Source organism: Meles meles, chromosome 17 (assembly GCF_922984935.1).
Source record: "Meles meles chromosome 17, mMelMel3.1 paternal haplotype, whole genome shotgun sequence".
Lineage (NCBI taxonomy): Eukaryota > Metazoa > Chordata > Mammalia > Carnivora > Mustelidae > Meles > Meles meles.
Window position 1 is genome coordinate 6,824,909 of NC_060082.1, and position 26,141 is coordinate 6,851,049.

Below are 26,141 nucleotides of genomic sequence, written 5' to 3' on the forward strand. Positions count from 1 at the left end.
GCAGGGGGCTCAGTTGGTTAAGCATCAGACTTCTGATTTCGGCTCAGACCATGACCTCAGGGTCCTGGGTTTGGGCTTCGTGCTCAGCCTGGAGTTTGCTTAAGATTCTCTCTCTCCCTCTGCCCTCCCCTGACTCTCTCTCTCTCTCTCTTTCCCTCAACCCCTCAAATAAATAAGTAAATCTTTAAGAATAAGTCTCTTGCAAGGAAGGTTGGTGGTAAAATGGAAAGAAAGGAGACTGGAATTTTGGTCTGGCTTCTACTACTAACTGCTTATCTGGTCAGTGGACTTCCCCGGGTCCGTTTCCACAGAAGCTACACGAATACGGGATGAACCCTTAGGGTCTTTCAGCTCCGGAAGTCTGTGATCATGTGCACAATCAGAAGAAGAACGTGGCCGGCGATTTTCTACTCTGTAATAACACTGGTAGCAGAGAGAGTGGTCGGGAACGTTGAGGGCAGAGGGGCCGTGACAACAAGATGAGTAAGATGTGGTTGAACCCTGAGCTGATAATGTGGTCGGGCACAGTTACAGGGCTGGACCGATGTAGCAGAGATGAAAGAAGTTTCCAGTTTTTTCTCAGGCCTCCCTGAATCCAGCCGTGTCAGCCGGTACACACACAAGGCCCAGTCGCCAAGGCAGGGCTAATTCCCAGTGGTCACTTAGCCATCTAGTTGCGGTTTTGCAGCTGTGAGGCCTTAAGTCACTTGGTCCCCTAGACCTGGGACTTCTTCATCTGTGAGGTAAGGGAGTTGGGTTAGACCAGAGGCTTCTGATGTTTTAGGAGGAGGAACTGTTTTGAGTCGTTCTGGTTCTTACCTGGAGATGTTCGTCTTCTTCCCCCCACTCAAGGCGGATGGGTCCAGAGGCTTTGTCTTCATTTTTCTTCTCTCAGATCATTTTATCTGCCTCAGACTTCACTTACTGCTTTTATGTATTTGGTGTTCAAATATGTGTCTCTAACCCCGAACTCTCTCTTGAACGCCAGGCTCTTCTGTGCTCATGTGTTTACCTGTTTCCATCTTAAGAAAATCAATCTTTTTTTTATGCGGCGGGGGATGGGGAAGATGGGGGGAGGGAGGGAGAGAATCCTAAGCAGACTCCATGCCCAGCGCAGAGCCCGACGTGGGACTCTATCCCACAACCTTGAGATCACGACCTGGGCGAAAATCAAGAGTCAGATGCTTGACTAACTGAGCCACCCAGGAGCCCCTTAAAGAACCCAATTCTTTATGTTCAGAACCAAAGTCACCATCTTCCCTTACATACCATTTCCTCTTCCGGTTTTCCCAGCGTTTGTTAATAATGACGTGCTCCTGGTCATGTGCAGGTTGGAAACCCACGCTTCTTTGACTCCTCCTTTCTTCCCTGCTGTAGCCAGTTACTGGTCAACCCTCGGTTCTCTCTGCAATATCATTTCTTTCTTTTCCCTTCCTGATGTCGTTATTCTAGGTCAGGATCGGTGGGTACCTCTGCCCCTTGGCTCTCCTCTGCAGCATCCCCCATGCCAGGTTAAGCTCGTAGCTTCAGCCCGTAGTCTCTAGACCTACCTCCCTCTCTTCCAAGGCTGACAAAATCTGATTTCTACTTCAAGAGGCAGCTGCGTGATGCCTCCTCCCTCCTTCACACATTCCCTGAACACCCCACTGGCCACATTTCTCCTTCTTTTAGCACCTTATTCTTGTCTATCTTATTATCCCCCCAATCCGTATATGTATATGGTTATATCCTTTATATCTTATGATATGTGTTATATACCTTCTTGCAGGCCAAGAGACATGTTTCCTTAATCTGCACACCTGATATGCACTAGGAGCTAGAAATGTCTTTAGATAAATTAATATTACATTATTTACCCATTATTCAAAATAATCGTCTGTAAATTGAAACCACCCATTCATCTTAATAACAACTCTAATCAAACATTAATTAAACAAATAATCTCTAAATCCCAAATTAATTAAATCTTGGTTTTCGTGTCCTGCCATTCTTACTTTTCTGTCTAGCATAGTGATGATTTTCTGAAGAATTTTGATTTTGATTACAGTCACTGTATTGGGTTAGTAAAATCATTAATTTGCAGTTAAAGATAACTTGTCTCTCTTGTGAGACCATGGCTAGGAGTCCCCCGACTTTGCTCTTTCATTCCCCCAGGGCTGCTTTCCTTTCTAGCTGGAACATGGCATGATGGTGTGGTTCAGTGCCTGGGCTTTGGAGTAGGACAGACCTGGTTCTGAATTCTGACTCTGCCTTTGCTCGCTGTGCTGCCCTGGCAGTTGCTCCCAGACGTGTTCAGGAGCAAACCTCCTGAAGAACCAGCCCCGTCCAGGACATAGGATCGGTCTCGTGTTATTTCTGTTCATAGAACAACAAAGGAAGGAGGCTACCAACTGCCAAGCTTTGAACACCTGCTATGTGGTCAGCAGAGATTATAGATTATTACGATTACTCTTTTTTTTTTTTTTAAGATTTTATGTATTTGAGAGAGAGAGAGAGGGTGCCTGAGTGAATGGTGGGGGGAGAGGGAGAGAGAATCTCAAGCAGACTTGGCCCTGAGTGTGGAGCCGAGGGGGGCCTTCTGGGGGAGGGACACCGGAAATGACTCGATCTCATGACTCTGAGATCATGACCTGAGCCGAAACCAAGAGTCAGATGCTCAACTGACTGAGCCACCCGGGTACCCCTAGATAATTACAATTATTCTTAATAACTTCACAAGATAGGTATCATTACCTCCATTTTGTAAGTAAGTGGGCGCTAAGATTCTATAGCTCGTAAATCTTGGAGAGAGGCAGTGAACCCTCATTGGTCGGCATCAATTTGAGTATTTGAAGCCTGCGGTGTAATGTGACCAGATCACCCCTTTGAGGGGAGGGTTTCCTGCAGGTGAGGGGTGTTCTGTTTCCACGTCAGGGAAGTTGTGACCCAAGAGGGTTAACCTCGGTTCCCTTAGGACCACAGGGAAATCGTTTTCAGGAAAACTGTCTGGGGATGCTGGGACCCCGATCCTGCCTTCTTGCCTCACGACTGTGTGATAGTGATGACAGGGAGTGTGTTTCCAGACAGGTTGTTTGCAAACATTCCTATAAAAATAGGCACAGAGATTGTTAACACAAGTCTTTCTGGTACAGTGAGGTAAGCCCCAAGCATAATACTGGGTGAGCCCCCAGTAGTATGGCAAACAATTGGGTGTCTCCTCAAAGTTTGAATACTTGGGCCGCATGGCTCCTCAGGGAAACAGGAGCCGGAAGAAAGCTGTACTAATATGTGTGACGTCTGTTCTTGCTCCGTGTGGCCCCTTTATTCCCATGAAGCCCCGTGTCCTTCACTGAAGAAAGTGGCAATCACAGTCGCTGTTGAGCAGCCTGCCTTTGTACTGTGGTGCTGTGCGGACCTGGGTGGTGTTTTATCCCACCAGGATATCTGCAAGGGGACAAGGAGGACAAGATACCCGCAGAAATGACGTAACCACACGCTAAAATGCAACACCGCCCAACACGTGTGACAGAAAACCCAAGGAGAATGTGTAGAGTGCTCATACGTGATTGTTAAAAATTGATACAAACTCTACATCCCTATATTTTAATTTATGTGTAGAAAGTTCTAGAAGACTGCTCAGGTAACTGATAACTAGTGGTATCAAAGAAAGACAGGGACAGTCAGAGGGGGAAGTAAGACCTGCTTTGATTGCACAGAATGGTGGGTCCAGGGCTCAGGATACCTCTCAGGAGATCGACAAGAACAAGACCATTTTCACAATAATCCTAAAATGTTTTGCTTGTTTTTTTTTTTGTTTGTTTGTTTGTTTTTTTACTCTCAGTCTCCCACGATTACATGGTGGAGTTCTTGAGAGGTTAAGTGATAGGTGAGATTGCAACAGACTGAATTCAGAAGCAGATACGAGAATCTGTGCTGGATCAAGCCAGATACCAAAGGGATTCTTTAAAATGCAAAATAATGCCACTCTTCTCATTATTTTTTGAAAATAGCTATTTTTATAAAAAAATCATTTAAGCTAACACGTAATCATCATAGTAATTTAATAATAATGTGTAAGAAATTAAACATGGATTATAAAATTTAATAATTATTATTTTAAATAAATACTAAACTTAAATTCGGCTTTAGTTTCTTTTTTTTTTTTTAAATATTTTATTTATTTATTTGACAGACAGAGAGAGAGATCACAAGCAGCAGAGAGGCAGGCAGAAAGGGGGAAGCAGGCTCCCTGCTGAGTAGGGAGCCCAATGCGGGGCTCAATCCCAGGACCCCGAGATCATGACCTGAGCCCAAGGCAGAGGCTTAACCCACTGAGCCACCCAGGCGCCCCTCTGTTTTAGTTTCTAAACTGATAAATATCAGTAGGTATAAGAACCCTCAGAAACAAAATGTCTCGGAGATCCCTTTGGTGCCCTGGGCACTTGGGGGGTTTTTGTTTGTTAGTCACGCACCCCAATGTCAAGTAGGAAAGAAAATGTGAATGAAGCAAACATTTGTAACATGATACTACTTTCCCTTTCTTCCTCCTCCGTAAAGGGATATCTACAAGTGGTCTGGAGTTCCATGCTCTAGAAAGTTCCAAGGCTTGTGGCTTGCAGCAGAGACGCTGTGACGGTTGAAGAGACGCAGAAGCCAGCTGCTGTGGAGGATCCTGTTGTCGGAGAATGTTCTGCACCCATGGATGTAAGTAGGGCCCGTCGCTGAAGCTGTCACCCCATGAGCCGGGAAGGGGGTTGGTGACGATAGGACATGTACCCTGAAGCCGTTCACTTACCTGGCTGGTGTCACAAGGACCATCCCGCGCACGCGTTCTGTGCTGAGAGCTGGTATCAGGGGAGATCATGTATTTGATTGTAGGGAAAGCCGATGCTGAATGTCAGCTCGCACTTGACTGAGCCTGGTTAGAGGCCGATCCCGGGGTGTCCTGGCTCAGGGCATCCTCCCTGACTCTGAGTGGCCCAGGCCATCTCGACCTTCCCTGTCTCTACAGAACCCACTGTAATCTCAGGGTTCCCACATCGATCTGGATCTCTCCTAATTTCATTCGTTTATTTAGTTTTTTAAGTTGCCTTCTTCCAGCAATAATTTGAGGTGGCTTAGAGAAAAATCACAATTCGCAGAACTACTGAAACCAGGGTCCTTGAAGCAGAGTGCCGTGATAAGGTCTGGAGGACTTACACCTACCAGAGAACCGAGCCCGGGGTTCTCACTTAGTCCCGGCCCCGGCGGGAAGAGGAGCGTGGCGCATCTCAGTGTCTCTGCGGGTTAGCCAGGGAGCGTCTGCCGATGTCGAGGTGCTCTGCTCTGGGTGCATTTTGGTGTCTAGGGGACTTTCAGTTCATCCTTCAGCAGACTCAGATCCCGCTGATGAGTCTAGAACTGTGGTCATCCACCGTCTGCCTGGAGCTCGCAGGAGGCAGAAACCGCGTGTCCTTCACACCCGCAGCCCCAGCATCAGGCTCGGGTCTGGCACACAAGAGGTGCCCCGGGGGGAGGCCGTGGACTTGACTGAGATTAGCTTTCCTCACTGCTTCAACTTTCCTCAGGGCTTGGTCAACCTTTTGAAGGAATGGGCGTCTGAGCGAGTAACGTGGACCCTGAGTCCTGGGGAGTGACGCCTCCTCCCCGAGATCTCCTCTCAGTTGGGATGCTCAGCCCGTTGGGTTATACGCGCCTCCCATCTGTTATCTAAGGAACAAGCCTCCTCCCCATTTCTCCTTCACCTCCTTGTGGAGATAAACCGTCCTGGGTCCCTTTCTTCCCACAGCTTGCCTTGAAGGTAATTTATTTCCCTCCTTCCTCCCTCCTTCCCTTCCTTCCAGTGGGCTTCCGAGAGACTCCTGATACTGGAGAGCCTTGAGGTCTTCACCAGGCCCCTTACAGCGCGCCCCTCCCACTGAATAATTCAGGGCTACGCTTAACCTCCAACCGGAAGCTGCTGCAGATTTTCTCTATTACACAAGATTCCTCCAGCGTGATTTCTCTGTGGCTCCCACTGCTTTATTTTCCAGAAACGGTCCCTGCGGACTTCTCTGCCCCCGCCACCCAATCCCGAGTGACTATGTCCAGAAATTAGTACTTCACCCCCTGGCGTGTGCTGTGTACAGCCTTGCCCTGTGAAGCCTCATCGGGCCGCCACTCTCGCGTCACACTTCTGCCCCCAGGGAACACTCCTTCGCTCTCTTCTGGTTTCCAGTCCAGGCTTCCTCCTCTTCTGAGAATGACGGCCCTAGTGCCTTCTGTTCGGAGACTCGTCTCCGTTTCCTGTGTCTCCTGTTAATAGGAGGACCAAGCTATTTAGCATCTGAGCGGGAACCCGTGCGAGGGAAGGGGGTATTACGAACAGGTGTTCTGGCACGCGGGGCTCAGCGAGTTGCGGGCTCCCTGCTTCCCAGAGCTCCGGCTTCATCGCCAATGCTGAGAGCAGATGAGCGAGGGCCTTTGGACAGAGACGCCGCCGTTTCTGTTTGGTTGTTCGTTCCCCTCCCGCCCCAACCCCAATCTCTGGTGTAGATTCCACTCAGGGGAGAGCCTGTCCCCTCCTGGAGGTTAGAGCTCCCAGGGGACACTGTCAAGCTTGTCCCAGAACGGGTAGTCCTGTGCGCCAGCAGGCCGAGCCGTGGGCCTGTCTTCCCTGCCTTTTCTGTCCTCTTCACCCCCGCCTCCCCGACCCTCTGCTGCCTCTCCTGTGGGTCTTCCTGTTCTCACTCTGCCTCCCACCTGCCTCTCCCTCCCAGCCTCCTTCCTCTCAGCTTCGCTCTCTCTTCTCCTGCCCACTTGTCATTCACTCTGTCCCCTTCCCCCTCTCTCCCAAAATGGCTCGTCCAGCGGTGCCGGGACGCAGCTGCCAACGCTAGCTTCTCCTTTAAAGGAAAAGTTTGTATTTCCAACTGGAACTTGATTTTCCTTCACGAGCGAGAAGCTGTCTTTTTCCCATCGCGAGGGGCCTGGGCCTGGTCTGTTTCTCATGAGTATCTGGGGTGGGAGGTCCGGCTTTCCTGGGTCCTGGAGGACAAGTTGTCTTGGGGACGGCGCAGCCTGGGGTGTTGGAGGTGGGGGTGGCCGTGGGGAGGGGTGGCATTTGGAGCCGTGACCACAACACACGTGGTCGAAGGCAGAGTGTGTTACTGTGGAGACGACTGAGACGCTGAGACCACATGGCTGCCTAGGCCTCGAGGTCTGAGCCTTTGGAACATGGCGGTGCCAGGATTATTTTAGAAAAGGCACGATCAGGGTCAGAGTCTAACTAATGAGCGAGCCACGGCTAGTGTGCCACGCAGGAGAGGAGACACCAGTTAGAAACCGAGGAACCAAGCCTGCCTAGGGGAAGGGAAGGGAGGTCAGGGGAGCCAGAGGCTGGCTTAGATGTTTCTGGATGAACTGGGCTCCAGCAACGTTCTGAAAAGCACGAGCCGTGAATGGACTGTGGTGCAATGCAAGGAACCGTGGGGCTGGAGAGAAGCATGGGAAGGAACAGAAAAGAGAACCAGGCTCAGTGTGGGGGCGGAGCGGGGCACAGGAAGGGAGGTGCCCAGGAGGTGGTCTGGTGATGAGTGGTGATGGAAGAGAACAGCACTCGTGGCTGGGTGGTCCTCGACTGTGGAGGGGGTGAGGCTGGAGCCCGGCCTGGGGGGCCGGGCAGCGGCGCACTCTGCAGAGGGGTGAGATGGGGTTGGTCATTATCGGCAGAGCTGACCTCAGCAGCAAAGCCACAGAGTGACCAGTGAACGAGGGCTGCGCTGGACGCAGGGGTCAGGGGTTTGGGGGGAGGGAGCAAATGGCAATCTACCGGGAGCAGAGGGTTGAGGAGGGGTGGAAGAGAGAGCTGGAAAGGAAGGTGGCTGCCAGATTGGGGAGAGCTCTGACCGCTGGCTGGGCTGTGACATCTGGACACCATCTCAGCACGGGCCTGGTCCGTGCCCCTCTTGCCGAGTGTGAGTGCAGCTCCGAACCAGGTTTAAGGGGGAACTGCTCAGGGCTCTAGAAATAGACAGGCAGGGGCGCCTGGGTGGCTCAGTGGGTTAAAGCCTCTGCCTTCAGCTCAGGTCATGATCCCAGGATCCTGGGTTCGAGCCCCGCATCGGGCTCTCTGCTTGGCAGGGAGCCTGCTTCCTCCTCTCTCTCTCTGTCTGCCTCTCTGCCTGCTTGTGATCTCTGTCTGTCAAATAAATAAATAAAAATCTTAAAAAAAAAATTTTAGAAATAGACAGGCATGAAACCCTCGGCGCCAGCGTTTTCTATGGTGTCAGCTTCTTGTTTGTGCTTTGCTCTTCACAGCTTATAAGACTAGATTGAAGGGTCAGACACAGACCACATCACCCAACCTAGTGCTGCTAGCAAGAATCTTATTTCCATTGTTTCAACATTCATTGCCTTCTAATTTCTCATATTATGTTAATGACCTTAGCCTGAGACTGTGGGCTGCAGGAATGATGCTAAGTTTCCTGACTGGCAGCATTTGCTGAATTTCCTTCTGCACTTGACCCTACTCAAAGTTCCTGCTTCATGATATGTGGAGAATTAGGATCTTTTTTCCTTGTCCAGGGAGACCTGGGGCCGGCATGGTTTAGTGCTCCTGGTTCCTCCTTCTGTGGTGGATGAGAGGGGTAGGGCTGACCCTTCTAGACATTCATGGTCAGGATTTTCTTGCTGAGGTCTCCTTGTCTTAGATTTTCCTATGACCTCTTATACTGATTTTTTTTTAATGTGTATGAGCTCCCCTCTCTCACTCCCCGCACTCCCCTGCCGCCCCCGTGATAAAGAGATTGTAAGAACGTCTTAGGCAAGGTCTGAGTTTCCATGAGGAATTTTTGCATTTATTTACCATCCAGCCTAGTACGACACATGCATTCTCTGTTTGGGGGTAGAGAAACCCGGTTGGTGGGGGTGGGGTGGGAGCAGGACCCTCCTGCTCCCACGTTTCACCCCGGAACTGGGTTTTGGGGAGGATATTCCCAAACAAATCTTGCTTAATTGAAGCCCCACCCGCGGACCACCTCCGTGTCTTCAGGAGCTTGTCGGAAGTACAGAGTCTCGTGCCTCAGCACTCAGAGTCCGTCATTTCACTGCTGTTTGAGACACGCTGGTCTCCAGATTAATGGGTACAGACCACCTGGGGATCATGTTAAAAAATGCCATTTCTGGTATTATTTGAGGTTACTTAGGTAATGGAAGAGCAAGGAGGCCTCAAAGTTTTCTGGTACCAAAGCAGCAACTTCCTTTCTAAGGGTGTCAGTGAAGATCATTTCTTCCTCACACTGACGCTCCCACACAGAACAAACGGTTTATGTCAGGGGTTCGCAGACTATAGCCTATGGTCCAAATCCAGCCTGCTGCTTGTTTTTGTCAATAAAGTTTTATTAGCACCCAGCGCTGCTCATGTATTTACACATTGCCTGTGGTTTCTTTTGAGTGACACAGCCCAAGTTGAATAGTTCTGACAGAGACCTTTTGGCCCACGAAGCCTAAAATATTGACTCTCTGGGCCTTTACAGAAAAAAAAAAAAAAGGAGAAGAAGAAGTTGCTGGTGCTGGCTTATGCGATGAACCCAAAATATTTCCTTGAAGTAAAGGAAATAGCTATAATCATTCGCCCCAGCTGCAAAATTTGCAAGCCCGTCTTAATCCATCATGGAGAGCCAGAATCATAAAATGTAATTCCCAGGTGGGCAATGAAGTATCTCGAGTCCCAAATCGATCCAGATAATGGTACCAAAGAGTCTGTGACTTGCCAAGGCCCCTTTCATAACAACCTCCTTAAAGAAATGATTGTAATTTTGTTGAACTGCCTCCTTCCTCCACAAATTGATTCCATTAATTGTTCAAAGTAAGCTTGACTTTTCCTCAGGAAGTGGGAGGAGTCGAGAGAACATTCTGAGTAGATGTGTTTGGGACCACGGAATCGAAGAGTATGGAAAGGGTCGGGTAGAACCTCCTGGAACAGTAGCCTCAGCCCAGCCCCACCTCTGGGCTGTTCCCTGGGCAGCCAGACTCAGACAGTGTGGGCTTGGAGTCCTTCTTTTAATTCCCTGGGAGAATCCCACCACCTGTCTCTTATTTGGGGTTTCTGAATTGTGAAATGATGGCACACTCCAGCTCCAAGCTTGCTGCGTGCATACGCCAAGCCTACACAGACAGGAGGCAGAGGCTTGGGCTGGGGAGCAGGAAGCACGGAAGGGGGGCTGCTGGTGGAGGGCATCTGCTCTGCAAACCCAGAGGAGCAGGGGGGTGTGGGCGGACAGAGGCAATCTGTGGGATGGCTGGAGGATGTGGGCCCCCTGCTCTGATCTTTCAGTCTCAGAAATCCTGGCTCTCCTTCTGCCAGAGCAGGATTTCAGAGGAGGTGGGTGTAGGAGAATTAGGATCTTTTTTCCTTGTCCAGAGACACCTGGGGCTGGCGTGGTTTAGTACAGGCTTCTGGGGTGGGGGTGCTCTTGGCTGTAGCTCTAGGAGCTTTAGGCTTACCGAGTTTCTCTTCCCCTTGTCTGCATTGCCCGGGACACCAGCAGGGTTTTTCTGAGGAAGTGGAGTGGATGAAAAGTAGGGAGTCCCCCCTCCAATTCCAGACTATCTTAGCTCGAGCCAGTTCTGAGAGGTCATAGAAGCAAATTAGCCCCTCCTATGCTGACAGGGGGGCTCTGCCCTGTTGCAGGAATTCCCTGAGGTGCATCCGCTGATTAGCTCAGCTGGTCGGAACGTGGGGGGCTTCAAAGCCAAAGTTACTATTAGGGCTGACATTTCAGCCATTCTCTCCATTAGAAGAAGTATAATATATTCATTCATTCATTCAGTCATTTCTTCTTTTATTCAGTGACTATCACTGAAAGCCTACCAGGTAACAAGATGGTGGGAACAATGTGGGCTGGAGAGTCAGACGAACTTGGGTTCAAATTCTAGTTTCCCCACTATCAAATGACTGCTCCTCATTCACGTTCCAGTTGGCAGGTTTCCTTCATCCTCACCCCACTTTCCCTGCACCTCCCTGAATCTGCATTTGGGCTGGATGATCCCTTCTCGTGGCATTGGCCGCAATGCCTGCACGGTCTGGCCACACACCCTATTATGTGGCAATGATCTGTTCCGGGTCAGTCTCTCTTCCCAGGCTATAAAGTCATCGATGGCGGGGACTTCTTTTAATGACTTTTTACCTGTAGTTCTTGATACCCGTGGATATTATGGTTGTTCTGAAATCTGTATCAGTTGGGGTTTGGTAGAAGACAAGCACAGGAGAATCATGAAAATACGTGGGGGTATCCTAGTCCACTTTTCTGGAAGTGAATGGTTGAGCTGGGGGTGGCTCGGGAGACCCAGGCTTGGGAGGCACAGTTTGGGTAGACGAGTTGGCAGTGGACAGGAACCTCTGTCTCCCCCACTGTGTTCTATGCTCATGACAGTGGGGGCATGTCTGATTAGTTTCTGTGCCCCTTTATGTTCTTAAGCACAACTGAGGAAGTGAATAAATAAATAAGTAGATTTTGATGCATACTACAAGTCCAAGATCTCCTGCCCTCAAGTCTCCCCATTATTCCTGGAGTCCTGGGGGGCTCAGTCAGTGAAGTGTCTGCCTTTGGCTCCGGTCATGATCCCAGGGTCCTGGGATCAAATCTCACATCAGGCTCCTTGCTCAACGGGGAATCTGCTTCTCCATCTCCCACTGCCCAACCCCCGCCCCCATGCTCTCTTTCTCCGTCAAATAAATAAATAAAATCTTAAAAAAAAAAAAAACCTCCCCCTCTTCCTGACATGGATCTCTCTTGTCTTGAGAGCCTGGATAGTGGAACCATTATACGAAGAGCATAGATCTGGGGAGAAGAGAGCAAGTTAGTCTGAAACATGTCAAGCGTGAGATCTGCCTGTCGAACGTGCAGGACTGGAGAACTGGAAGGAGGTGGGGACCGGAGCCCTGTGACTTTTCACGTGTCTGTGTTAGCTCCCCAAACTAGACACAGAGCTCATCGTAGAGCCCCTGTGGTGCTTAATGGCCCCGTGAAAGGGCCCATGGTACATGTTTATTGATCCATTCCAAAATACCGGACTTCCCATGTAAGTAACAGAGATCTGCTGTGCAGGCTTGAGCAGGGTTGTAAGATGATATGAAGTTTGCTCCAGGAAGGCCTGGTTTTGCAGCAGTGTATGAGGAGGACTGTAAGGGGAAGGAGGCAGACGTGGGGGAGCTCGTTAGGAGGCCAGCGCAGGGGCAGCTGGGGCGTGAAGGAGTCTGAGCAGAGCTGTGCGGAGAGGAAGAAAGGAGAGGGGGTTTTGACTGTGCGAGAGCCTGGTGGCTTTGCTCGCCTCATAGCATTAGCTCTAGAGAAGTCTCCTTGCTCTGGGAGGAGCAGGGACCAGCCTTGTGTGGCTTTGGAACAAAAGCCGACGACTGCATCCAAGGGAAGATAATGAGAAACACACAGGCAGTGAAGATCAGGAAGGCACCGTCAATCTTTTCATTGCAAACTGTACTTTTCCAAAGCCCTGGGCAAGGGTGCCGAAGCCTCTGTGTGTGGACTTGGGCCCTTTACAAGGAAATACAAGATGGAATCATCCCCCTTAATCAACACAGAACAGACAACATCCCAGAATCTGAGAGGCTGGGAGAAGAGGGGTGGGGTAGGTCGTGAGGAAAAGGAGTGGGGTGCACCGATCAGAAGACAGGAGAAAGCCCATGTGGTCCATGGTGCGTGGACATTAAATTTTGTGGAAGCTGTGTCTCCCCCCACCCCACCACAGTCTAATTTTATGGGGTATTTTTTCTTCTTCAAATATGAAATATTTTTGTAATTGAAGACAATTACCGTGTGTGAATGACCTTAAAAACTGTCCATACTATTTAATGTAGGAATTTCACTTTTATGAGTTTACCCCAAGGAAGTACTCTGAAGGGGACAAACATTACACACAGCAACGTAGCGGTTAGGGAGGAGAAAGGAAAGACCTGAATGACCCGCCCGGAGGGTGTGGTTAAGCACACAGATCATATGCCTGTAAAATGATGGTTTTGAGAATCTTTGATGACAATAGAAGATACTTATGGTTTTATATTAAGTGAAATTACAAGTTGTAAAGTTATGAGGCTCCTGGGTGGCTCAGTCGATGAAACGTCTGCCTTCGGCTCAGGTCATGATCTTGGGGTCCTGGGATCGAGCCTACCATCAGGCTCCTTGCTCAGTGGGGAGTCAGCTTCTCCCTCTCCCTCTCCCTCTGCCCCTCCCCCTGCTTGTGCCGTCTCTCTCTCTCTGTCAAATAAATAAATAAAATCTTTAAAAAAAAAGTTCTAAAGTTATATAGTTATATAGTGGTATTTAATAATTTTGTAAAATCCAAGGAACAAAAACTCTGATGCAAAGTCATGACGTCAGAACATTGACTGGGTTTGATTTTTGGTGAGGAGACTGTGGGAGCCATTTTGGTTCTTCATTACGTTGGAAGTTCACAAATGAGCATGCATGGCTTTTATATTAGAAAAGAAAAGACATTCTGTTTTTTTTTTTTTTTTTGTAAAAAAGGGAATACTATTATAAAGGAGTATTTGTAGCTTTCAGAGAGAAAATATGAGAAATCTCAGTGAGCTTTTTCCTTCCCTGGAACTCTGAAGGTCTTTCTTCTCTTCCAGTCAGATGTCCTCACACGTTCCTGGGGACAACAAACGGCAAGTGTGCTGTCTGAGCTCTGCTCCGACTCAACGTGTAGTTCCCTGTCTTCTACGTGGAAAAATGACCCAAACCCATGGATCTTGTATTCAATGCCTTCAGAAGCAAATCCCAACCAATCTCTCCACCTTCTCTTCCCATCAGTTCCCTAAGTGTATTTTCTCCTCAAGTCAGAGTCCCCCACCCTGCCTCAGACTTGCTATTTCTTGTACGTGTCCCAGCTTCCCGTTTCTGAATGCCTGCTCTTCCTGTAGACGGCACGTTCAGGGAGCGAGTCCAGGGGATGGGTCGTGCTATGCGGTCTTGGCAGCCACGTCACCTCTCTGGTTCTCAAACGGCTCGCCTCTGACATGCAGAAGGTGACAGATGGTGGCCAAGCTTCCTTGCAGCTTCAAAGCTGGTGGAGCCGTGTTCCTTCAGTGTCCTAGCTTGCGTTTACTCATCCGTCCCTTGCCCCACATGTACCTGCTGCCTTAAGTGTCTCTCCCCTCCTCTCCACCTGTCCGAGTCTGCGCTTCCTAGCTCCCGTTCCTTTTCCTTCATGATGTGTCCCTCGAGCTTCCGGTGACCAATGACTGCATGTGTCCGTCCTTTGGCCACTCATGCATACTGCCTCTTGCCGAATTGATGGCTCATGCTGAGGCTGTAACACATACTCCCATCTGAATACAAATTCAGCTCCACGGGGAGAAAAACCAAATTGTGTGAACCGTTGAGAGGAAGGTGCACACTTCCCCAAACCTTTGTTTCTGGTCCAGACAGAGCCCAGCCTGTGATCCCCACAGAATTCAGGGGAGAGGGGCAGTTAGACTTTTAACAGTATTCCCCCGAATCAGAAGAAAAATGGCACAAGGGCCCACAGCAAGTCTGTGTTTATTTTGAGTCAGAGGAATTTTTTCTTTTTTGGCCAGCATACAAATGTGAACTTTACAGCTCCCCCTTCTGCCAACCGCTGGTTCGACCTTCGGTCCCTGTGTGGCCCCCACCATGACCACAGGCCCTCTCTTCCTTTGGATTTCTGTAAATACCTTACTCCCCCCTTTCTTTCCACTACCCATACCCCCTCATGTCGGACCAAATGAAGAGGTGGGTTGGGCAAACTGAGGTGTACCAAAACGTAGAGGGCATCTTTGCCACGTTCCACTCAAGAAGAAGGGACTCAGAGTCATCTTCTGACGCAACCTCATAGGAGTAGCCAGAGCGGCTGGGCCGTCCCCGCTGTTGACTCTGTCTCTGCCCGTAGAGCATTCTGTTTCCTTCTGTTTCTTATTAACAGGACAAGAGATTGTGAGCTGCTTAAGGGCAGAAATCTTGCCTTGTTCACCTTTGCAGCTCTTTCCTGAGCCAAGTATGGTGCTAAACCCAGGACAGGCCTTAGTATTAGGGGACTGAATGAATGAGCACAGGAAAGACATACATATTCTGATGGCAACAGGCCAGTGCGAACTGTGGAGAGCTGAATGGACCATGAGTCCTTGCTCTGACTTAGTGGTTCTGGAACCCTGGGCATGTCTCTTCAGTACCGTGGGATTAGCTCCCCACCGCTGTTGTGTGTGTGTGTGTGTCTGTGTGTGTGCGCGCGCATGTGTGTGAGTGTGTGTGTGTGAAGTGTCAAATGATTGAAAATGTGTCCCGTAAGGAGAGTGCACATAAAATCACCCAGCACAGGGTTGCAGTTGAAGAGGGGATTTATATAACACCCCTTTCCCTAAATATTCATAAAATTAAAAAACCTGAAAATCACTGCATGAGAATCACCCATAATCCCAGCATTTAAGAATGCTATAAAATGAGAAGTAAAATTGCCCTTCTGGCCATCTCTTTTAACTCTCCAGAGACAACTGCTTTCTTTGAGACCTAAGGGCTTGACGTTTATTCTTCCTGACGTGTTTCCAAAGTTGCACAGGCCCACATATGTGCACACACACCTACATTTTCCAAAGGGAGCCAGTCGCGTCTATCTGTCCATCAATTATCTACCTATCTATCATCTCTGAGTCGATTATTTTTTGAATGTTTACAGAATTATCCATCACTGGAATGAATATCCCGTAATGCACCCCAGTCCCACAGTCCCAGGGTTTTCTGATTACAGACAGCACCCCCTTACGCATACGCATTGGTAAGCTTTTGCACAGCTCTTACTTGAGCCACGCCGATGCTTCACCATCTACCATCGTCCCAACTCATAACCACCATGAGAAGGAAGGACGGATATTGTTAGCCCATTTTATAGCTGGAGAAACAGAGGGTGTGAGGGAGCAAGTGCTTTGCCGGAGACCCACAGCAGGACCATGACGGAGCTGGGGTTTGCCAATGCTTGAATTCTGGTGCCCAGCCCCCCTTAGTGCAGTAGTCAAGCATGATACGGTGCTTAAATAAGACACTGGACTGAGGGGCACCTGCGGAGTGCAGTCGGTTAAACGTCTGACTCTTGGTTCTGGCTCAGTTTGTGATCTCTGGGTCATGGCATCGAGCCTCCCCATCAAGCCCTGTGTGGAGCCCCATGACCGGCTCCGTGCTCAGCAGGGCATCTGCTGGAGATTTTCTCTCTCTCTCTCTCTTTCTCTCTCTCAAAAAAAAAAAAAGTGGATCATGAGGAGGCAACTGCACTATTGTATGTAGAAAAACCCCAGAAGAATACAAAAAAGAAAAACAATTCTACAAAAAACTCAAGGCCAAACACATTTAAAACCTGTTGTGTGGAAGAAATGCACCAGGAACTAGGGAAGGGCAGCAAGAAGGTGAGTCATTTTGATCTAGCTGCCACCTCTTTCAAAGGCGGAGGCTGGCTCAGGTGGCGCGAGTGTGGCAGGAGATTTACTAAGGACACCCCAACCATCCCAACAGCGACACGGACTCCCCCAGGCCATCACAGGGCAGGGTCTGGAAGGGGCCTGTCCGCATCGGGTTAAGATTGGCCTTCACTGACATCTTCCTCAATTATCTGCAGGAAATCATCAGCTTTTAGTAAAATATGAAAAAAAAATATAAAAACAGATGCCACTTGGGCAGAGTCCCTGGAGACCAAGAGTTATTGCACAGGCATTGGAGAGGGCCTGGCCAGAAGGAGAACAATTCAGCCTGGGAAAATGCAGACTAATGAAAAGAGCGCAAAAAGTCTGAGGGGAACAGGGCCAGGCCTGGGCTAAGACGGGGAGGCACATGCCTCCGGTGGAAACTGTGCAGGGACACCCAAAGACCCAGTGATCAAGATGAATAAAACTCTGGGGCTGCTGGGTGTCTCAGTGGGTTAAAGCCTCTGCCTTCAGCTCAGGTCATGATCCCAGGGTCCTGGAATCGAGCCACATGTCGGTCTTCCTACTCAGCAGAAAATCTGCTTCCCCCTTTCCCTGCTCTCCCCCTGCTTGAGAACTCTCTCTCAAATGCATAAATAAGATCTTTTTTAAAAAGATGAATGAAACTCTAATATAATATTAAAATAGTCACCTTGACAAACTATACCCCATGGGCTGGTGGCCCATTTGTAAAAAATGGTTTTGTGGGAAAGCCACTGGAAGTGAACCCAGAGCAGCAGGGGGACTGCAGGCTGTTTGTGACCTGCGGAAACCCAGGTCAAACGTGAGGCTGTTAGATGACACATCAGACCTTACTTGTCTGTGATTTATGGGGCAGATCCTCCTGATGAAGAACAGTGAATGGATTTGATTATTTTTATTACTTACCTAGGGTCACCTTCACAAATTCCCACAAACGGGGTGGCTCAAGACAAGAGAAGCGTATTGTCTCACCGTTCTGGAGACTAGAAGGCCCAAATCACGATGCTGGCCGGGTCAGGCTCCCTCGCAAGTTTCCGGGAAGCATCCTTCCTCGCCTCTTCTCCCTCCAGGGGCTCCTGGGGTCATTCCAACCCCTGCCTCTGTTGTCCCCGCACTTTCTTCTGTGTGTGTGTGTCTCTGGGTCTCTGTGTCCCCGAAGACAGGGAGTCAGATGCTGTGGGAAGAGCTCCTGGCAAAGCCGGAGGTCTGGCCCTGGCGTCCCAAGGCGGCAGCCCCCCACCTGTCTTTGTTCTACTCTCTTTCATCTCCGCCCTCTAGAACAGGGCATCTAGAACAGCAAACACTCCAGCAGTTACTGACTGGATGCGTCCTTCCAGGGGCCATGCTGTGTTGTCTTGTTCAGGGTCCAACCAGAGAAGCAGAACCAGCAGGAGACATAGGTCAAGAGGGTGATCGCAAGGACTTGGCCTAGGCGACCACGGGGACTGTGTCGGCAAGCCCTCAGCCCTCAGGGCGACTGGAGAGGGCAGCCTGGGGGTCTTGGGAATGGGGCGAAGCTGCTGTCCCCAGTAGAACTTCTGCAGGGGAGTCTCAGCTCGCTTTGTGGCCTTCTATGGATGGAATCGGTTCCGTCCAGATTATCCAGGATAGTCTCTTCGGTAGAGTCAACGGAGTATGCATTGTAGTCGCATCTACAAAACACGTTCCCAGGAACACCCGGATTAGTGTTTGAGTGGCTGGGGACTAGCGCCTCGCCAGGCTGACAGATCAAAGACTACGGCCCCCACGATTACAGAAGATGCCGCCCCGCTAGTGTCCGCCTGGGCATTGACCATGAAGCTACTATCAGCCCCGACACTTCTGATGAAACTGACTGAACTCAGCTCTGCAGCCAGCCCCGAGCCGCATCTGTCGGCCGATGATACTCGAAGGCCCACGCCGTCTGGAAGGGCAAGTGGCTCCTCTCGGATTTGCCAGAAGCAAGTGGTTATGTTAGCTGAGGAGCCGGAACATTCATTTCAGAGATTTGACTCTGGTACAAGTTCTGTGGGAGCAGAGGCTGGGGTGATGCTTTTTCCCTTTGGCCCTGGTAAACATCCTATGCTTGTTATGGTGGTTGGAATGCTGGATTTGATCTTTTCTTCGCGGGCCAGGAGGTTCGCAGTAAATTAGGGGTGTGGTCTGCCGGGGGAAAGTGGCTGTGGCCTGGCCTCTGCTCGCTGTCAGCGCACACATGCTCCAGGACATGTGAAGGCATCTTGTGGGGGCGGCCCCGAGAGACTGCGGCCGGTGGTCTGGCGGAAGGGGGTTGCTGGGGCGCTGGACAAAAGGCGCTGGACCGGGAATGAGTTTCTTCTTCTGACTTCTCACCAGGGAAGACCCGCCAGACCCCAGTCCCGTTCCTCGTTACTCAGGACGTAGTTTAGTCAGTGCCAGGCTAAGCAGGAGGCTTTTAGGATTGGGTGGCGTGCAGGACAGACGCTATCCCTGTCCTTTCAGGCTTCCTGTTGAGTCATTTCAAAGAGCAATAATGATCAGATCTTGGTTTGTTTTTTTAACTGAAGAATAGCCCACACGCAACGCAATGTGAGTTTCAGGTGTGTAACATAGTGATTCGACAGTTCTGCGTGTTTGCCTGCTCACGGCACGTGCGGCCACCATCGGTCACATGCAGTGTCATTGTGTCATTGTGTTCCGGGGACTGTGCCTTTCCTCTCCGTGGCTTACCCCGTCCCCAGCTGGAAGAACGGCCATGTCTTTAGTCCTTACTGAAGGTTGTCGTTTCCCAAGGAGGTGGGGGTCGTGGATGCAGAAGTAGGGGGTTGTTGCTGGTTAGGGCTGGGAGCCTCTGGTAGCCGAGGGTTGATTATTAATGCCTTTCCTGCTGGGAGTCAAGCCTTTTTTTCTGACCCTCTTTTCCTCTCTTGTGAATGCCCACTCTTGGCTGTCTCAGGAGGTCCCCTGGTCTGGGTCTCCTCTCTTCAGAGACCTCTCTCCTGTGAGCCTCTCCAGCCTGACCTTTTGTCCAAGCTCTTATCTTGACTCTCCAGCTGCCTGATGGACACCTCCTCCTGGAGAGCCCCCAGGCTTTTCAAAAGCATAGCATCTGTATAAGAATTTAATGTTTCCATTATATTCTTCCTTCCCTTTCTTGTCTCTGGTAATTTTATTACACTCCTTCCTTCCTTCCTTCCTTTCTTCCTTCCTTCCTTCCTTTTCTGCACTTAGGTTAAAAACTTAGTCATCTTTGATCTACCTTTCTGATCATACCTGTTGGTCCAATGGCCCCGCCCCCTGTGTTCCCTTATATCTCTTCCCTCTGTTTATTTGCCACCCCCAATGCCCAGTCAGACTGTCTGGACCACTTTCCCCGACAGCCTCTTTATTGCAGCTTTCCCTCCATGTTGGTCCATCCTTTCCAGTGTAACCAGAGCACATGATCTTGATAGACCTTGTGCAGTCGCTTTGCTGCTCGGAAGCCTTCAGCGGATCCCTGCTGGGCTCTGCAGTCGGCTACCGGGGTTCTACCCCGATTCTGCAAGTTAGGGCGAGGGACGACCCACCCTGGGCTGTAGCTACGTCATCTGCAGAGGAGTCGGGCCCACGTCATGCGATGTGATGTGGCTTCTGTGAGCACGCCTACGTGTGTTTGTAGAAGTCCCTGACACTGTATCAGCGTTCCATGCCGGTAGACCCTCTGGCCTATTGTTTCGCCATGTTTCCTCTCTTGTACCTTGACTTTGCTTTTCTAACTCATTGTCTGTTATGCTCCTGAATCGTTTGCCAAGTAGTCCACACAACTGGCCGGACCTATACGGAATGTGCGATAGAGGATGTATTTGTCTTTCTTCAGTTCCCCTAAAAACTGTGTGTGTGTGTGTGTGTGTGTGTGTGTGTGTGTGTCTGCACTAAAATATACACACATATAGATACACACATATGCATGATATACTGAACTGTATATACACCCACATAAACATATAGATTCACGTACGCTCTCTTCTTGTTTCTTAACCGACTCAATGTTCCCATGATGCTTCCAAATTAAAAAGACTTACTTAGGCAAATCCCTACCTGTTGTGTGATGGTGAAAGAGTAATTTTCAGAACTGTCCAGAGAAGAGCTTCCCATCACCCTAATCATGAGTGAGATCTATTTTCCAGTGTACCGGCCTTTCTGATAAGGGTGCACTGTGCTGGCTGGTCTCGGGGAAGGGTGCGCAGAAGCACGCTCAGGGACCCTCCATCCCTATGGAAGAGATCCACGCAGAGACACAGAAAACCTCTGAGATGAGCTCATGTAGATGGCTTCTGTGGTGAAAATAGCAGGGTGAAGCAGTGCCAGGGACATCAGGTTCCCAGAGTATAATTAGGATTTTTCCCGACTCATTGCACACTGTAATTTCATTGTTATGTGCATCCTTTCATTATGGGCTCTAATTGTCCATTTTAGTTCTGTAATTAGATATAAAGATGTTAATTTTGTAGATATTGTAATCAACTCTGATATACTTCCAGATTCTTTCCCCTACCCTACCTTTCAAAGAAAATTAATACATCATTAAAAAGTTTGTACAAGGAAGGAGCCTCTCCGAGGGCACCTTTTGGGAACCGGTAGTCCCCGGTTCAGGAAGGCTGTGGGAGTGTTACCCTCCCTACACTCCCCACAGACTGCATGACTTCATGTCCTAGAGATAGTCCTGGGTCCAGAACATTGAAGACCTCTTTTGACTCATCTAGAAAAAATGTCTCTTGACAGAAAGTTTACAGGTGACACCAATGCTTTGTGAATCTTCGGAGGAGAAAGAACTACTGTTAGGGCAACTCTGACTTTTTGTCTCTCTCATGATGTATTAAAGATGAAAATATGAGGCATTTTAGATTCATAGAGTTTGTATTTTTTTTTGCAATTTTCTATGTATTTTAATTTATTTATTTTTTCAGCGTAACAGTATTCATTGTTTTTGCACAACACCCAGTGTGGAGTTTGTATTTTTATTTATGTATGGACAGCAGATTATCTATCTATCTCTCATCTACCATTATCAGGGAGAGATAGAGGGAGAAGGGGTTTTTTTTTACATAAAAACAACAACAACAACCACCCATATGCCTTAATTAAATTAGAATTCATTTTACAAGTATTCTCAATAATTCAGATCTCTCTTCATTTTTTCCTCTATAGTACCCTAAGAAAAAAAAGACAAACTCTGGGGTTTTAACCAAGGGACTACGCTGTGCCCATTTTATCTTATATATTCTATATATATCCTATAAATTCTGCATATTTACCTTCTTTCTGCCCCCATTGATAAATCCGAGCACAAGAGACAGTATGGTAGAGTAGAAAGGGCCTCACTCAGTCTTTCTCTTCTGCATTATGCAAATACACTGTGTGATTCCGCTCATCTCAGACTTCATGGGCTGCTTTTATGCTTCTGTCTCTCGAATTTGTCTCCAGCTCCACCTCTCCCCTGAGCTCCAGATGCAGATACCAGTCAGAACTCTTGATATTTCCTCTTGAGTGACTCATAGGTATTTTAAGCTTAGTGTGTCCTAGACTGAATTGACTTTTCCTCCAAACTCTTTGCTCTTTTCTTCCCAAACTTGATCAATGGTGACATGTCTACTCGGCCAGCCAAGCCAGAACGCTCAGCCATCCTTGAGAGTTCGTCTTTCCACCTGTGAGCCATCAGCAAGGCATGTTTTGCACTTCAGGGCACACCCCAGATCTGCCCAGCAACTACCCTCGCCAGGGCCGCTGTCCCAGCTCAGGCTGCCATCATGAACTGCCTTGTGACTGCAACCCATATAGCTTCTTGCTCCCCCCACCCCCGCCTTGGTTATCCTTCCCCACCTTTCTCCCCAGTGCCAACAAGCACAATGGCCATAAAAAAATATATATTATGCATGGAGCACTGGGTATAGTGCAAAAACAATGAATACTGTTACACTGAAAAGAAATTTAAAAAATTATTAAAAAATATATATATATTAGTTGATGTCATTCCCTTGCTTAAACTTTTCAACTGATTTCCATTATGTAAAACTCAAAGCTCTTACTATGGTATATGCGTTAGCTTGGGCTGCTGTAACAAATATGCCATGGACTGCATGGCTTACACGACTGAAACTTACTTCCTCATACTTCTGAAACCTAGAGGGTCCAAGATTGAGGTCCCGCAGGGTCTGGCTTCTGGAGAAAGCTGGCTTCCTGGCTGCAGATGGCTGGTCTCCTTCTCGCAACGCCCCCATGTGGCACATAGGGAGAGCAAGTGAGCTCTCTGGTTTCTCTTCTTTTAAGAACACTAATCTTATAGGATTTGGCCCCCACCCTATGACCTCATTTAATCTTAATTAACCTCTTTATAAACCCTGTCTCCGGATACAGTCACGGTAGAGGTTAGGGCTTCAACCTATGAATTTTGCCGGGGGTGGGGGGCGGTGGAGCACAATTCAGTCCACGGCACATAGCTGTGAGAGCTCTGTGGGATGTGGGGCTCTTCCTGCTGGCTCTGGTCATCTCCAATCTGGCCACTTGGGATTCTTTTTGGTTTGAACCAGTCGAACTCTTTCCTGCTTAGGACTTTCTCTCAGACTATTTTATTTGCTGGGAGCACCCAGCAACATTTCTCCTGATGACTCATCCTTCTGGTCTGGGCTGTCATCTTCTCCCTGCTTCTGCAGGCCCTCACCTGCAGAGACCATTCTCATTCTCAGTTGCTGTGTTCTGGTTGTTTCTGTCATGGGACTCAGCGTGCTCCAATAATTCAGAGACCCTTAATTCACCAATAGGGTATCCAGCATTTAACATGTTAGATGCTCAATAATAGACCCTGAAGAATGAATGAAGGAGAAATAGGGATGTGTCTGATAGGAATTAACAATTCAGAGCAGGACTGACACACTTTCATATGAAATCGATGAATAAGATAAAGGGCGACATTTATCTTTTGGTGAAAATGGACTCTCCCTTTGCTGTACTGTTTCATCAACAAATCTCCCCTTTCTCTTTTATTTTTTTAAATTGTGGTAAAATCCATGTAAAATTTTGTGTTAACCATTTTTAAGGATAGAGTGTAGTTATATTAAATATACAGTTGACCCTTGAGCAATACAAGGGCTAGGGACATTGACCCCTTGTGCAGTCAAAAGTCTGTGTACAGCTTTTGACTCCCCAAAATCTTAACTACTAATAGCCTCTGTTGACCAGAAGCCCTAACATACGGGTCAGTTAACGTATTTTGTATGTTAAATGTATCATATACTATATGTTTACAATAAAGTCAGGTAGACAAGAGGATTTGTTATTAAGAAAATCATGAAGAGAAAATGCATTTACAGTATTATGCCATCTTTATGGAAAACCATGCATATAAAAGTGGACCCATGCAGTTCAAACCCATGTTGTTCAAGGGTTAACTGTATTCATGATAGGCAGCCATTACCACCATCTTTCTCCATAGTTCTTTTCATCTTGGAAAGCTGACACTCTACTCCCATCAAGCAGGCACTCTCCATTTCCCCCTCTGCCCAGCCCCTGGCTGCCAACTTTGTACTTTCTGTCTCTGTCAGGAATGCTTTCTATTGCATACTCATCTACTTGGCCTAAAGGCTCATGAAGTACTCCTTAGCCCTTCTGTTTTGAACACACAGTTCATTTGCAAGTCTGAGTCTGAGTGGTGCAGAACACTGTACAAAACCTATTTTATCATTTGCTAATTACATTGTAATTGTTGATAAAGCTAATATCAACATTGGAGACCCATGTAGAGCTTCCTTTCTAGAACTGCTTGATCGGGGAGGAATAAAGGATGCGAATCATTTTCACAATTGGGAACCAGGCAGAAACACGGCTTCACTCTGCTTGCCTTTCCTGAGAGCTTCTCATGGTCCAGGGACATGGAAGTGCCTAGTACAGAGCTCACGGGCTAGCGGGCATGGGGCAGGTGGACAAGGACTGGAAAGAAGAGGCACTGTCGCTGGTACAGCTCCCACCGCAATTTGGGTGGGACCCCAGAGCTTGGGGTCTGTTTTGTAGGGTGATGACTATGGGAAGGGGAAAACTGGTAATCGTGTCACTTTCGTGGTTCGTTTACTTGTTAGAAGGTATTGACCAATGGGCAAAGGCCTGGAGGCTAGGGGGCATTTAGGGAGCCATACTGATGCAGAAATTTCAAAGAGAATGTGCTTGACCCAAAGACTTGCACATAATAGGCACTCTGTGGGTAACAGTGGTAAGGGGCGGGGGCTGGCTAGAGAGTTCAAGATGACAGAGGGCCTTGTGTTCTGCGCTGGGACCACGATGGGGTGAAAAGGTGGCCCCTGGGGTTTTATCTAAGCAGTACAGAGGGAGAAATAGGCAGCGGGAATGCCATCTGGGCACCGATTGGAATATGTGTGTATGATTAAGTTGAAAGTATGTGTTGGATAAGTTGGGAAGTGTGTGTGGGGGGCACATGAGTTGGAATATGTATATGTTTGTTTGGGTGAGTGAGTTGGAATGTAAGTGTGTGAGTGTGTGTGTGTGTTGGAATGCTATATATTCTAGTGCATTGGAATGTGTGTGTGTATGTGTGTGTGTGTGTGTGTGTGTACAAACTTACCTAAGTGCAAGTGAGCAGTCAGGAATGCTTTCTAATACTCATCTATTCAGCCTAAAGGCGTGTGAAGAACTCCCTATGCCTTACTCCTGATCACATGGTCCAAGTCACAAGCAGAAATGGGCAGAAGAGCTCAGACCAGTAATTCCGTCCTGACTCACCCTAAGCTGCTTCCAGCCAAGTTCATTAATTGCTCCTTCCTCATTGCTCACACAGCACTTTCCTCTAAAGCACTTATCACACCACTATTCTTAAGAGTTTATATAATACTTTCTTTGCTAGTCTGTGAAATCCTTAAGGCTGGGAAAGTGTGTCATTTACTCTCTTGTCCTCAGAGCCTAACTTACTCAGAAACATAGCAGGTTCTCAGCTAATGTTTGTTGAATAAACTAAAGGAAAACTTATTTAGCTTATTTAGCCAAAATTGGCTGGTTACATAGAAGATCTCATTATTGCCTCCTGTGTTTTGGAAACAACAGTAAAATGGTTACTAATTTTTAAGAACCCACTATGTGCTAAGTATGATACCAAGTACATTATGTGCAATATTTTTTTAAAGTCCCTGGAGTTTCAAAAATCCTAAGAGGTTAGTATCATTAACTGCCTTCTACAGGTGACGGGGGAGGCCCAGTAGGATTAAGTCACTTGCAAGGTCACAGCTGGAAAGCAGAGAGCTGTGACTGGAACTGAAGCCTATGCCCTTGACTCATGTGTTTTCTATCCTGCCATTCCCCGTGGTGCCCTATCCCCAGCTCTCTCTTTCCTGCACAATGGGAAAAGTCACTGCTTTCCTGTGAGAAATAAAAGGGTTTAATTTGGTCAAAAGGAAGCAGCATTTCCTCTGTGCTCAAGGGGGTTTGGCCAATCATGGAGAGGGAACCAAAAACAATATTATCCCAGAGACATGGCCAGTTTGGGTGAGATCCAGCTCTGGATGCTATGAGCTGGTTCCCAGGAGTGCAGGAAGAATGATAATCATTCAGTTGAGAGCCAAGCTCATGGTGGGTTGAGGATAGAGATTCCCCTTCCCTCAAATGTTTGCCTTTTTCTTTTCTTTCCCAAGGATCCAGGCAGGACACTGTCTACCCGCTGGGGAGCCACTTCCCAATTCTACTGTTACTGGGGTGAAAACGTCAAATTTATTGTGGGTTT

The 26,141-nt window shown here is 48.3% G+C and overlaps 1 protein-coding gene across 1 annotated transcript in view; it reads left to right on the forward strand.

Annotated features, from left to right (window-relative positions):
• DDR2 (discoidin domain receptor tyrosine kinase 2) overlaps window positions 1-26,141 on the forward strand; it is a 149,884-nt gene that overhangs the window by 20,526 nt on the left and 103,217 nt on the right. Inside the window, exon 2 of the mRNA XM_045982920.1 lies at window positions 4,537-4,683. Coding sequence (XP_045838876.1) covers window positions 4,678-4,683 — 6 coding nt within the window. The 5' untranslated portion in view covers window positions 4,537-4,677. The remainder of the gene's footprint in view (window positions 1-4,536; window positions 4,684-26,141) is intronic.